Source organism: Notolepis coatsorum (assembly GCF_963971535.1).
Source record: "Notolepis coatsorum genome assembly, chromosome: 18".
Classification (NCBI taxonomy): Eukaryota; Metazoa; Chordata; class Actinopteri; order Aulopiformes; family Paralepididae; genus Notolepis; species Notolepis coatsorum.
Window position 1 is genome coordinate 11,195,749 of NC_140182.1, and position 15,315 is coordinate 11,211,063.

Consider the following 15,315-nt stretch of genomic DNA (forward strand, 5'->3'; position numbering starts at 1 on the left):
CCATGGCATAAATCAAAGCACCCAAAGCAAGTAGATAATCCAAGCCGTGTAGGGCTCGCCGTCGTCCGGGTAAGGTAATCCAATGTGCAGGTCCACTCGTCCTAGCCCAGAACTCCTCGGATGAAAGCACCACACGTGGTCTGCCCAGCCTGGTTAAGACTCTAGATAACGCGAGGAAACGATGGGGGTACTACTCACTGTATAACTCTAACCGAACGATGCACCATACATAATAGACTATTATTAACTTAATAGAAATACGTCCCACTCGACGGTATAGTGCCAAACTATGACAATTCAGCTATTAATCCACACGATGTCTCAATGCCATTCTGAGGCCAAGTTGACCATACTGCACCACACGTGTATCGTGGGTGAGGCTTAACGTCTTGCCACTAGGTTGGAGGGTAAAGAACTAAGGGCTAAGGGACTTAAAGAAAGTTCTACTTTACTTGCGCCATATATATATGCGCTGTGAACAAATAGTACCATTCGTATTTCGCCAGACGTATTCCTACGCGGAACCGGGCTAGTAACGACATGTTCGTCGGCACGATTGAACTTGAACCAAGGGGCTTGGCTGCTGGCGCCAAGTTCTTGTCCAATGAGAGAATGAAACTATTATGGGCTGTTAGTAGACTAAAGGGATATTCAGTGTATATGTACAAGGAATATACAAGGGATATCAAACGATATACAAATACTATTAAATATATATCCATAAATAAATATATATATTCGGTTTAATCTGATCCTTCACAACACTCAGGTATATTATAAATATATACACATCATATACACTCACGCATAGAAGTATACACCCAGGCATAGAAATATACACACATCACATATACTCAGGTATATAAATATATACACATCACATATACTTATGCATAGAAGTATACACCCAGGCATAGAAATATACACACATCACATATATACTCACGCATATAAATATATACATATCACCTATATACTCACACATAGAAATATATACACATCACATATACTCAGGTATAGAAATATACACACATCACATATATACTCACGCATATAAATATATACATATCACCTATATACTCACACATAGAAATATATACACATCACATATACTCAGGTATCGAAATATATACACATCACATATACTCAGGTATAGAAATATATACACATCATATATACTCACGCATAGACATATTCACATATATACTTGTGCATATAAGTACACACCCAGGTATATACATATATACACATCATATATAAACACAGGCATATAAATACTGTATATAGAGTACACACCACATGACAGAAATGCAGACACAGATATAGAGATACAGTATGCAGTGTTAGTAACTAGAACAGCCTAGGGGCGTGAAGCGTACTGATCCAGGATCTGCCCCCAACAGAGTTAAAGTGTAGTACCGCATATTTACATTTATATTTGTATATTTATCGCATATAATATATATCCATATACCTGCATAATAATCCTTCTATATACCTACTTATACACCTGCATATAACCCTTACAACTATGTATGATAGCATGTACATTAATGCTGTATATACCATATATATTTATTCTCACCGTATATATATATCTATCCACATCTGTCTGTACATACCTGCATATAATCTTTTTACATATCTGTAGATACTATATCTATATCTGTACATATCTCTTACCTACTCTTAGTTACACTGCTGGCCAGGATGACTTACTGTACTACCATAATGTCTTTAAACCTGTATCACTGTACATATTAATTCTACAACTCTGTACATACATCTGATTAGCACTATTACTCAGTGGTACTAATTTATATATTCTATACCCAGTTTAATCACCTGTACATTGTAATCATCCCTTCCCCTTAATTGGCTGATATCAATCCATGTCTCCTGAGCCGTTCAGCCATTGTGTGTAGTGTGATGTGTGCCGGGTGCCAGTGTATGGCAGCCATTGAGCCTGTGTAGCCCAAGGTGGGGTGCTACCAGTGGTGGTGGAAGGAGGCTATCTCAAACCCTGCCCTCTGTTCTTGATCCTCCAATCACAACTGTCGCGCGACAGTTGTGATTGGAGGATCAAGAAAAGAGGGCAGGGTTTGAGATAGGTCCATTTCCCTAACCCTACGTTGTAAAGCGCTTTGAGTATGAGAAAAGCGCTATATAAAAGTAATGAATTATTATTATTATTATTATTATTATTATTATTATTATTATTATTATTATTATTATTATTATTATTATTATTATTATTATTATTATTATTATTATTATTATTATATTACAATTGCACTTTACTGTTACATTTGATATTGATTTTGATTTGATTTGATTGAAGTGTATTTCAAATATGCAACATAACAAACAAACATCAAGTACATATATTATAGCCTTTTAAGCCGTTCAAATAATAAATGTATATAAAAAATAAAAATAAAAAATAACAAAGAACAAACAAAAAAGTCAAAAAAGTCAAACAAAAATTTTTTCCCTGTCATTTGTCAGTATGAGAAAAGCGCTATATTAATGTAATGAATTATTATTATTATTATTATTATTATTATTATTATTATTATTATTATTATTATTATTATTATTATTATTATTATTATTATTATTATTATTATTATTATTATTATTATTATTATTATTATTATTATATTACATTTGCACTCTGGTTGGATGCCAAACTTATTTCCTCTGTACTTGTGCTGCATGATGACAATACATTTGAATGTAATGTAATGTAATGTAATGTAATCCAGTATTGAGGGAAAGACGTGAGGTTAGCTTTGCCGCTTCCTGTACGTTAGGTCTCCTGGGGGTCTGGTTCCTCTCCAGGCGGCACGGCTGTGGTGGCGGTCGATACCAGATTAGGTTCCGGGGTTTTCTCTACACATTGTGGCTGATCTGGTGACAAACTAAAGACTGCTTTTCATTCAAACAAAGGTTCCTCGTGTTCCAAGAGTAGCGGCTCGTCTCCTGGGAACGTCTCACTCTCCACACTCTCTTCACTCCTTCTGAAACACCAGCTGTCTGTGTATATATATATATACATATACACACACACACACACACACGCACGCACGCACGCACGCACGCACGCACGCACACACACACACACACACACACACACACACACACATTGAAAGGTAAAATGAAAAATGCAAGCAACTCAAACTCCTGAGTTACAACGTTCAGCTTCAATTCACATGAATAATACATGAATCAGATTTACATGCATAATATAAACGCCCACACCAGCATTCCATCACATTCATTTACAGTAAATACCTTCTATTTTAGTGTTATTGTTATTATTGATGGAAATGATCCTGTGTTTTACTTTCTTTTCAAGAGAAAGTGGATTTATCTAGACTTTCTCTCTTCTACTTATTCTCTCTCTCCTTTCTCTGTCTCTCTCTCTCCTTTCTCTCTCTCTCCTTTCTCTGTCTCTCTTTCTCTGTTTCTCTCTCTATATATATTTCTCTTTCTATGTCTCTCTTTCTCTGTCTCTCCTCTCTCTCTCTCTTCTACTTCCCCTCTCTCTCTATCTATCTATCTATCTATCTATCTATCTATCTATCTATCTATCTATCTATCTATCTATCTATCTATCTATCTATCTATCTATCTATCTATCTATCTATCTATCTATCTATCTATCTATCTATCTATCTATCTATCTATCTATCTATCTATCTATCTATCTATCTATCTATCTATCTATCTATCTCCTTCTCTGTCTCCCTTTCTCTGTCTCTCCTCTCTCTCTCTATTCTACTTCCCCTTCCTCTCTCTCTGTCTCCCTTTCTCTGTCTCTCTGTCTCCCTTTCTCTGTCTCTCTTTCTCTGCTTCTCTCTCTCTGTTTCTCTTTCTATGTCTCTCTTTCTCTGTCTCTCTCTCTCTCTCTCTCTCTCTCTCTCTCTCTCTCTCTCTCTCTCTCTCTCTCTCTCTCTCTCTCTCTCTCTCTCTCTCTCTCTCTCTCTCTCTCTCTCTCTCTCTCGCTCTCTCTCTGTCTCTCTCTCCCTCTCTCCCCCTCTCTCTCTCTCCCTATCTCTCTATCCCACTGTCTCTTTCTCTCTCTATCTCTCTCTCTCTCTCCCTCTCTCTCTATCCCACTGTCTCTCTTTCTCTCTATCTCTCTCTCTCTATCTCTCTCTCTCTATCTCTCTCTCTCTCCCTCTCTCTCTATCCCACTGTCTCTCTTTCTCTCTCTCTCTCTCTCTCTCTCCTATTTGACTCTCTTACTGTAACATGTGTGTCATAATGTATCAGTATCTTAACGACCAAGTGAAAGATAATAACGTCCCCCCCGCTGTCTCTCTGCTGCCCCCTCAGGCTACTGGGAGGTGAACGGCTTCGGCCTCTTTGGGATCTACAAGACGGACTTTGACAAGATCGGGGGGATGAACACGGAGGAGTTCAAGGACCGCTGGGGAGGAGAGGACTGGGAGCTGCTGGACAGGTAACCCCGGAAACCATCGCCATGGGAACACCACGCTCTGCCATACAGGAAGTTAGAACCATACATCTATAAATGAATCTCTTGTGATTATCTTTTCATGACTGTGATAACAAATGAGATTATGAGAGATGAGGAAAAGAGAGAGGAGGCGTGGCCTAATTTCAATATTGCTGGTGATTACATTTGTTAATAACAGTGGTTCCAAAAGATAATACAAGCAAACAGCTATAACGTAGTCGTTCTAAATGAGGAAAGATGACTATTGCTTGAGTTGTTCATCTATACTATCTGAACTATTATAATGTCTGACCACTAGGTGTGTCTGACTCTGACACCAAAACCTGCACAGACTGTATGACGTATATCATGCCAGTTAGGGTGCCTTGTGTATACTGCACCTTGTGTATACTGCACCTTATGTATACTGCACCTTGTGTATACTGCACCTTGTGTATACTGCACCTTATGTATACTGCACCTTGTGTATACTGCACCTTGTGTATACTGCACCTTGTGCGTACTGCACCTTGTGTATACTGCACCTTGTGTATACTGCACCTTGTGTATACTGCACCTTGTGTATACTCCACCTTGTGTGTACTGCACCTTGTGTATACTGCACCTTGTGTATACTGCACCTTGTGTATACTGCACCTTGTGGATACTGTACCTTGTGTATAATGTACCTTGTGTATACTCCACCTTGTGTGTACTGCACCTTGTGTATACTGCACCTTGTGTATACTGCACCTTGTGTATACTGCACCTTGTGGATACTGTACCTTGTGTATACTGCACCTTGTGTATACTGCACCTTGTGTATACTGCACCTTGTGTATACTGCACCTTGTGTATACTGCACCTTGTGTGTACTGCACCTTATGTGTATACTGCACCTTGTGTCTACTGCACCTTGTGTATACTGCACCTTGTGTATACTGCACCTTGTGTATACTGCACCTTGTGTATACTGCACCTTGTGTATACTGCACCTTGTGTATACTGCACCTTGTGTATACTGCACCTTGTGTATACTGCACCTTGTGTGTACTGCACCTTGTGTGTACTGCACCTTGTGTATACTGCACCTTGTGTATAATGTACCTTGTGTATACTCCACCTTGTGTGTACTGCACCTTGTGTATACTGCACCTTGTGTATACTGCACCTTGTGTATACTGCACCTTGTGTATACTGCACCTTGTGTATACTGCACCTTGTGTATACTGCACCTTATGTGTACTGCATCTTGTGTATACTGCACCTTGTGAATACTGCACCTTATGTATACTGCACCTGGTGTGTACTGCACCTTGTGTATACTGCACCTTGTGTGTACTGCACCTGGTGTATACTGCACCTTGTGTATACTGCACCTTATGTGTACTGCACCTGGTGTGTACTGCACCTTGTGTGTACTCCACCTTGTGTATACTGCACCTTGTGTATACTGCACCTTGTGTATACTGCACCTTGTGTGTACTGCACCTTGTGTATACTGCACCTTGTGTGTACTGCACCGTGTGTATACTGCACCTAGTGTATACTGCACCTTGTGTATACTGCACCTAGTGTATACTGCACCTTGTGTATACTGCACCTTGTGTGTACTGCACCTTGTGTATACTGCACCTTGTGTATACTGCACCTTATGTATACTGCACCTTATGTGTACTGTACCTTGTGTATACTGCACCTTGTGTGTACTGCACCTTGTGTGTACTGTACCTTGTGTATACTGCACCTTGTGTGTACTGCACCTTATGTGTACTGAATGAATGAATGAATGAAAACTTTATTTAACAGATTGCAGAATGGGTACAATACAGTACGGCTCAATACATACAATTGTTAAGGGGATGCAGACCTGAGAAAGACGTTTGTCTTGTTTCCATCAGGGTCCCCCTGCACCTTGTGAATACTGCACCTTGTGTGTACTGTACCTTGTGTATACTGCATCCTGTGTATACTGTTTACTGTTTTATTGCCTATATTTATTGTAACATATAACCAATAGGACATACAGACCCTCATCTGCACCTTTCTTTATTTTCTCAGATTTTTATATTCGGAGTTAATTATATTGTTTACACTGGGTTTTTTCCTCGTATTTTTATATTCCTATATTTATCTTCTTCTTTCGTGTATCATCAGATGGCCAACTCTGTGTCCTGCAGCCACACCCTCGTCTCTGGTCCTACGTCGAAAGGACCAGCTTCTGAGGGCGGGCTGTAGAGGGGGGGGGGGGCAGCCGGTGATTAATATGCTCGGCAGTCTGTTCAGGCTCGCCACACTCGCGTGCCGCACTGTCCGTGAGGCCCCACGTCTTCATGGAAGACCTGAAGCGCCCGACTCCAGTGCGTAGGGGTGGCCAACCTTTTTTGAACCAAGATCTACTTTTTTATTTACCACCTAGCCCGAGAGCTACCAGCCAAAATTGTATATTGTAAGCCATCATTTGAGGCTTTATAAAAGCAGCATAATGAACACAAATCTGTCAGTGCCGAGTCCGACCTCATCTTAAATAACAAACAGCATTGCTTGTTGTAGTTAACAAGGAGAGGAAGAGTTGATTTAGCAAAAAAAAAAAAAAAAAAAAAAATTATAATCAAATTTTATTAATCAAGATCTACTTGAAATCAGCCCGCGATCTACCTGTCGATCGCGATCGACTGGTTGGGCACCACTGGCATAGACGGTTCAGCGAGGTCCATAGATGGCGTGGCAAATTGTCTCCTTTTACACCACCTCCTGGGTCCTGGATGTATCGCTGGATACGGGAGGGCCCAGCCGACTCCCATCATGATCGTGTCCAGGATGCTGCCAGCCAGCCAGGCATCTCTGGACAAGTCCTCAGATATATAGACTGTAGCATTTCTTGTGCTGCCTTGTTGTAGGGATGGCGAGAGTTTAGCCTGCCTGGTGGTGCCGGTGTTGTTGTGGCTTTGTGCAGGATGTGCCCGTCGTACTTCTGGGCTTTTCTTGCCAGGGTGAGGGTAGCCGCATCACGTCGATGACTGGCTGGGGCGATTCCAGCTAGGACTGGCAGGTAGGACACAGGGGTGGGTTTCAGGCAACCAGTTACTGTCCGAAGGGCGCTGTTGATGACAGTATCTACCTTGTTGACGTGGGGACGTCTGCTCCAGACAGGGGCGCAGTATTCTGCTACGGGCAGGACCAGGGCGTGCGTGGATATGCGCAGGGTCTGGGGGGAAGCTCCCCAAGTAGAACCCGCCAGGCGGCGGATGAGCGAGACCCTTGCTGTTGTTTTGGCCTTGACTTCATCTAGGTGTTGCTTGTAGGAGAGTGTCCGGTCCAAGCGTACGCCGAGGTACTTGGGGGGCTTGCTGGAACTCCAGGCGGTGGTTGCCTGTTACGATTCGGCATGACAGAAACACCCAATATGCGGTTAGACAGTATAAAGGAGACGGTGGTTGCTCTTCTCAACGGTGTTCTTTTAATATAGAACTCTAGGCAGGAGCAAGGCAGGGATATATATAATACAAAACAAAAGGCACAGCGGCGCTGGCGCTAACTACAAACACGGACTGAGATACGAAAACAAAGATGACAAAAACAGAATACTAATATCACTTACTGACTCTAAGTACAACAGCAGGGCAAGGCAGACGACAGCAAGGTACAAACGAACGGGTAACACGGAGGTATGACGCCACACAGGAAGTGGGAAAAGGACAACCTAATATACTCAAACTAATTTACAATGATTACAAACGATCAACAGCTGGGGGAAGAGACACTAGAACTAATACAATACAACCATCAAAGAACACACACAGGCTAAATACAAAACACAGAATAAGAATACTAACACAGAACACACCTAAACAGACAACACTTGTAATAAGGACACTAATTGCCACATTAGAACGTTATTGATTTGAACAAGTAGGTTCAGAGCTGAGTGCATTGTCTGCAGGTGACCGCTGGATGGCGGTATGACACAGCTGTCAACTCTCTGCCTGGGGCACTCTCTCTCCCAAGCATGAGTTGATCTTGGAGTGTTACAGTTGCCCACATGCACATCCAGTTCCCTCCTTGCTTCCCGGTTAAAGAGGTGGTAAGCTGCAGACACTGTTTTGCCCATGCTGAGCTGAAGATGCCACTTCTGGAGGTAGTTTGCCAAGAATATCCCTATCTTGGTTGAGGCCATCTTCCATCGCCTTCCATGTTGGGCGTCGAAGCATGGTGGCCCAAGTCGTCCGCATAGCCATACTTAGTAGATGTTGTTAATGGCAGGTCGTGAATGTAGATGTTAAACAACATTGGAGAAAGGACGGAGCCTTGCGGGACACTGTTCTTCAGCCTTCTGAGCCTGCTGGTCTGTAGGATGAAGCTCCGGTTGGATGTCATCTCCATGATAAACCTCACCATGTGCCGGTCCTATATTTATGTCTTTCTTCTAATATTCCCCTGCCCATACCTGTACCTCCCCTCCCCCTCCTCCATGCTGCTATAACACCTGAATTTCCCCCAAGGGGATCAATAAAGGAACGTCTTATCTTAATCTATAATGATTACAAAAGATGAGAAAATAGCTCACTTGTGTTTCCTCTCTCTTTGTCTCTCTCTCCCTCTCTCTATCTCTCTCTCTCTCTCTCTCTCTCTCTCTATCTCTCTCTCTCTCTCTCTCTATCTCCCCCTCTCTCTATCTCTCTCTCTCTCTCTCTCTCTCTCCAGGGTGCTACAGAACGGTCTGGAGGTGGAGCGGCTTCGTCTCAGGAACTTCTTCCATTACTACCACTCCAAGCGAGGCATGTGGAACGCCCAGAACAAGAAGACTCCTAAGGGATAGCGCCCCCCTGTGGGGCCGGAGGACTTAAGCCTACCTGCAGATCCACTGTGTGTGTGTGTGTGTGCGTGTGTGTGTGTGTGTGTGCGTGTGTGTGTGTGTGCGTGTGAGCGTGTGTGCGTGTGAGCGTGTGTGTGTGTGTGTGTGTGTGTGTGTGTGAGCGTGTGTGTGTGTGTGTGTGAGAGAGAGAGAGAGACCCGAAGGAGCTCGCTCACTGCCTGACTCTGCCTTTTATTTAGACAGGCACCTTTCAGGGACGCCTCTGTTTCTCTGAGGACCCCTCTTGTAATGTTTTGACCGTGGAGGAAGTGGGAGTCGACGCGGATAAGAACCCCCAGTCAGGACCTTGCCACACTGACTGAACTACAGAGAGAGAGAAATGTGTTTTCTCTCTCTCTCTCTCTCTCTCTCTTCGTTTTTCTGATGAACTGGGAAGTCGTTCGTGGCGTGTTTTGCTCGTAACGACAAGGAGAGAAGCACCTTTTTCTTTTTGCTAACAAGGAGCTGTGAAGACAACCTAAGATTTCTCCGTGTTGTGTTTCTTTTTCTAACACACTCTTATTAAACAGGAGTCTAACGGGCGTCTGTGGCTCTGCGTCCAGACAGGCGCCGCGGTGGAGTAGAAACGTTGTTGTGTCTCCGGTGAAACCGTGTTTGTTTATAGATCGACTACTACCTGCTCTACTTCCTGTCCACCCAGGTGCTGATGTAAAAAACCCACCAATGGGGTGAAGAGACTCGCCGAGGGGCAACGGCCAATCACGAAGGGTTAACGATGTCATCATAAAAAGCGTCGGAATAAGTGCTTTCGCGTATTTCATTTTCATTTCAGACCTTTTATTTCAACTCGTGAGACACCGAGGTCACCCTCGTGTACAGCGTCGACGAGCTCACAGAACAAGACTCGAGTTTATCAGCACATTCATACATATAGAGACACAATGGTCAAAATAAACAATACAAGATCAGCTAAGACAGTTACAAGTGGATACACAAAGTGGTCAGAGATCATACTTTTAAATTCAGCATTACACAGACACTCTCTCTCTCCCTCTCCCTCTCTCTCCCTCTCTCTCCCTCTCCCCTCTCTCTCCCTATCTCTCTCTCTCCCTCTTCCCCTCTCCCTCTCTCCCTATCTCTCTCCCTCCCTCTCCCTCTCCCTCTCCCTATCTCCCTCTTTCCCTCTCTCCCTCCCCTCTCTCTCTCTCCCTCTTCCCCTCTCCCTCCCTCTCCCTATCTCCCTCTTTCTCTCCCTCTATCTCTCTCTCCCTCTCTACTCTCTCTCGCTCTCTCTCTCTCTCTCCCTCTCTCATCTCCTCTCTCTCTCTCTCTCTCTCTCTCTCTCTCTCTCTCTCTCTCTCTCTCTCTCTCTCTCTCTCTCTCTCTCTCTCTCTCTCTCTCTCTCTCTCTCTCTCTCTCTCTCTCTCTCTCTCTCTTTCCCTCCCCCTCTCTCTCCTCTCCCTCTCCCTCTATCCCTCCCTCTTTCTCCCTCTCTCTCTCTCATTATTTCCCTCTCTCTCTCCCTCTCTCCCTCCCCTCTGTCTCCTATCAGTCTCATTGAAACATGTGTATTTGTAGGAACGTTGCAGAGACCCCACTGCTCTGTACGAGTCAGAGTGTAACATTGCAGCAGTCAGGCTGTATACGTTCTGAGTTGATGTGATTTATTTAAATAACCGCAGGTTATTCTGCTGCCGTCCAGAGATACAGCTATTTAAAGTTCTCAGTTTTCCGCTCCTGACGATGGATGCTTGATGCACGAACACAGGGGTGGCGGCTACTGTTGTTCTTTTGTTTTGTTTTGTTGTTCTGAGACACTGAATACGGGAGACACCCTTTAATCCTGCTGATGGTACGCTCCATTCCCCCCAGGACCCTCTAACAACCTCATTAAGTCAACTGGAACGTACTAAGAAACCTCCCGGTAGGAGGGGGGGGGGGGGGAGCATTGGCCCGGTGCAGCATTCCTCATATTTTATTTAACGTTTTTGCCTCGTGGTTTGAAAAGCATTCGCTGAGCAGAGTACAGCTTGTAAAAATATTGGATTTTCAGTCAGGTGGGGGGTGGTGGGGGGGGGGGGTTAACGTCGACAAATCCTCACGAGGGGAGGCATCCCGACCGAGAAGACGAAGAGAGCTGGTGGCTCTGCTTGTAAACTGGCGTCCAACGCTCTGACTTGGGATCAGATGTGCGGAGAGAGAGAGAGAGAGGCGGCTATTTCACAAACGTGTGCCTTTTTTCAGGGGTTGTCTCGACAGGCTGCTGTTCTGAGCTCTACTGAGGACAGGAGACAGAAGGACAGAAGGTTCTGAGTTCTACTGAGGATAGAGACAGAGACAGGGGACAGAAGGCAGGGACAGAAGGTTCTGAGTTCTACTGAGGACAGGGGACAGAAGGCAGGGACAGAAGGTTCTGAGTTCTACTGACGACAGAGACAGGAGACAGAAGGTTCTGAGTTCTATTGAGGACAGAGACAGGAGACAGAAGGTTCTGAGTTCTACTGAGGACAGAGACAGGAGACAGAAAGACAGGAGACAGAAGGTTCTGAGTTCTACTGAGGACAGAGACAGGAGACAGAAGGTTCTGAGTTCTACTGAGGACAGGGGACAGGAGACAGAAGGTTCTGAGTTCTACTGAGGACAGAGATAGGAGACAGAAGGTTCTGAGTTCTACTGAGGACAGAGACAGGAGACAGAAGGTTCTGAGTTATACTGAGGACAGGAGACTGAGGACAGAGACAGGAGACAGGGGACAGAGACAGAAGGTTCTGGGTTCTACTGAGCACAGGGGACAGGAGACAGAGACAGGAGACAGGGGACAGAAGGTTCTGGGTTCTACTGAGCACAGGGGACAGGAGACAGAGACAGGAGACAGGGGACAGAAGGTTCTGGGTTCTACTGAGCACAGGGGACAGGAGACAGAGACAGGGGACAGAGGGACAGACGGGAGACATGAAGCACGTTATCAGTGGGTCGTAACGTGCATTCAGACGTGCAGTTTGTATTACAAAAAAAAAAGGTTTATCTCTTGTGAACCACCGTGCAGATATATAAAAACAACAAGTGTGATTTGTCACCTCCTCCCTCTCTCTCTGAGAGCCTCCACAGAGAGCGGGTTGAGCTGGAGTTTATAAGCCTCCTCGACCCCTCCCTCCAAGGGGGGGGCAGAGGTCGTTCGACTATCAGGGTGGCCCGGGGATGACGGAGAGAGAGAGAGAGGGGGAGATAGAAAGCAGGAAAGAGAGAGAGAGAGAGAGAGAGAGAGGAGGTGGGAACAGGAGGTGTGAAGGACGTTCAGTGTCAGCTGCTGCTGCCGTCCAGCGAGCCCCACCTGCTCCCGTTAGAGAGTCTCCTGGCGCCTCTGTTTACTCCAGACGGCCCCCCCGCACAGTGACGGGGTCCGGCTGGAAGACCCTCTACGTGGAGCGGAGGAGGAGCGACTATTGACTATATGATTGTTAAAAATGGCCCCCGCAGGACCTTTTCTTCTCCACCAGAAAGAGAGAAGTCTCTACTGACTGTACATCGTTTAACATTGACACGCGGCCGGGACTATTTAAGAAAAGAAAAAGAGACACGTTAAATATATGAATATATTAAAAATAAATTAAAAATACGTTTAAAAAAAAAAAAAAAAGGAATATACATTCCAAGGTAATTTCTGTGAAATTGTTTTGTAGAGACAAAAAAAAAGGTTTTAAGAATGTATTGTATTTTTTTTTTCATTCTTTATGTTTTGTTTTTGTTTTTCCGTTTTTGCAAATAAAATTTTATGCTAAAGTCTGAACGTTCTTTTGGGTGTTTCTTTCTTCTGAATGTGACTCCTGTCAAAACCTGTCCGTCAACAACAACAACAACCGCTGCTGTTCCGCCTTTGACCACACGGGGGTGCTCAATCTACATAGATTAGACACGCGGACGGCACATCACACAGATGTGAAGGCAGTTGAAAAGCAGTTGTACATTGGAGGTGGTTGGGTCATGGGTGGGGTGGGGGGGTTGGGTAGGAGGGGTGGGTGGGTGGGTTGGGGGACACACACTGTACAACTGTACAAGCAAAACTGTACATTGGAATATTGACAAAACCATACTTGGTCATTTACTGTACATTGGAGGGGGTTGGGTTAGGACATTTACAGGGGCCAGTTTCAAATTGCAGCCTCCCGTAGGTGTTCTTTGAGAGTGGTTTTGAAAGTGGGTAGTGATTCACATTCCTTTACAGCTGTGGGTAGGGCATTCCACATTGATGTGGCATAATTGCGAAACGTGTTTAGTCCCTTGTTTGAGCCGAATCTGGGTTTAACATGATTTGTGGATGTAGTCTAGATTAATTTGAACAGTTATTAACAGACGGATATCTGCCTGCAGTCGCTCCTCTGAACCCTCGCCGTCAGGAACACATAATAATAATAATAATAATAATAATAATAATAATAATAATAATAATAATAATAATAATAATAATAATAATAATAATAATAATAATAATAATAATAATAATAATAATAATAATAATAATAATAATAATAATAATACATCTATTTTATATAGCGCTTTTCCAGATGCTCAAAGACGCTTTACATACAAAACTTTGGCAAAACAAAAAACAGAACAAAAATAATACATGACAAAATAAAATAAAACCGACAGAATTAGAGGTCAAAGGCAAGATTGAAAAGGTGGGTTTTGAGGGCTGATTTAAAAGATGCCAGGGTGTTTGCACCACATGTTCTGGTTCTGTGTGTTCTGGTCCTGTATGTATGTTCTGGTCCTGTATGTTCTGGGCCTGTATGTTCTGGTCCTGTATGTTCTGGTCATGTATGTTCTGGTCCTGTATGTTCTCTGTATGTTCTGGTCCTGTATGTTCTGGTCCTGTATGTTCTCTGTATGTTCTCTGTATGTTCTGGTCTTGTATGTTCTGGTCCTGTATGTTCTGGTCCTGTATGTTCTGGTCCTGTATGTTCTGGTCCTGTATGTTCTGGTCCTGTATGTTCTGGTCCTGTGTGTTCTGCGCCTGTATGTTCTGGTCTTGTATGTTCTGGTCCTGTATGTTCTGGTCCTGTATGTTCTGGTCCTGTATGTTCTGGTCCTGTATGTTCTCTGTATGTTCTGGTCCTGTATGTTCTGGTCCTGTATGTTCTCTGTATGTTCTGGTCCTGTATGTTCTGGTCCTGTATGTTCTGGTCCTGTATGTTCTCTGTATGTTCTGGGCCTGTATGTTCTCTGTATGTTCTGGTCCTGTATGTTCTCTGTATGTTCTGGTCCTGTATGTTCTCTGTATGTTCTGGTCCTGTATGTTCTGGTCCTGTATGTTCTGGTCCTGTATGTTCTCTGTATGTTCTGGTCCTGTATGTTCTGGTCCTGTATGTTCTCTGTATGTTCTGGTCCTGTATGTTCTGGGCCTGTATGTTCTGGTCCTGTATGTTCTGGTCCTGTATGTTCTCTGTATGTTCTGGTCCTGTATGTTCTGGTCTTGTATGTTCTGGTCCTGTATGTTCTGGTCCTGTATGTTCTGGTCTTGTATGTTCTGGTCCTGTATGTTCTCTGTATGTTCTGGTCCTGTATGTTCTGGTCTTGTATGTTCTGGTCCTGTATGTTCTGGTCCTGTATGTTCTGGTCCTGTATGTTCTGGTCCTGTATGTTCTGGTCTTGTATGTTCTGGTCCTGTATGTTCTCTGTATGTTCTGGTCCTGTATGTTCTGGGCCTGTATGTTCTGGTCTTGTATGTTCTGGTCCTGTATGTTCTGGTCCTGTATGTTCTCTGTATGTTCTGGTCCTGTATGTTCTGGTCCTGTATGTTCTGGTCCTGTATGTTCTGCTCCTGTATGTTCTGGGCCTGTATGTTCTCTGTATGTTCTGGTCCTGTATGTTCTGCTCCTGTATGTTCTGGTCCTGTATGTTCTCTGTATGTTCTGCTCCTGTATGTTCTGGTCCTGTATGTTCTGGTCCTGTATGTTCTCTGTATGTTCTGGTCCTGTATGTTCTGCTCCTGTATGTTCTGGTCCTGTATGTTCTCTGTATGTTCTGGTCC

At 43.9% G+C, this 15,315-nt stretch overlaps 1 protein-coding gene across 1 annotated transcript in view; it reads left to right on the top strand.

Moving 5' to 3' along the window:
• The window catches only part of b4galnt4a (beta-1,4-N-acetyl-galactosaminyl transferase 4a), a gene marked incomplete at its 5' end in the record, with an annotated part of 122,277 nt that extends 111,789 nt beyond the window's left edge, over positions 1 to 10,488 (top strand). Inside the window, 2 exon segments of the mRNA XM_084334512.1 lie at positions 4,345 to 4,471; positions 9,173 to 10,488. Of these exon segments, the coding sequence (XP_084190638.1) occupies positions 4,345 to 4,471; positions 9,173 to 9,287 (242 nt within the window). The 3' untranslated portion in view covers positions 9,288 to 10,488.
• Positions 10,489 to 15,315: the final 4,827 nt, after the last annotated feature.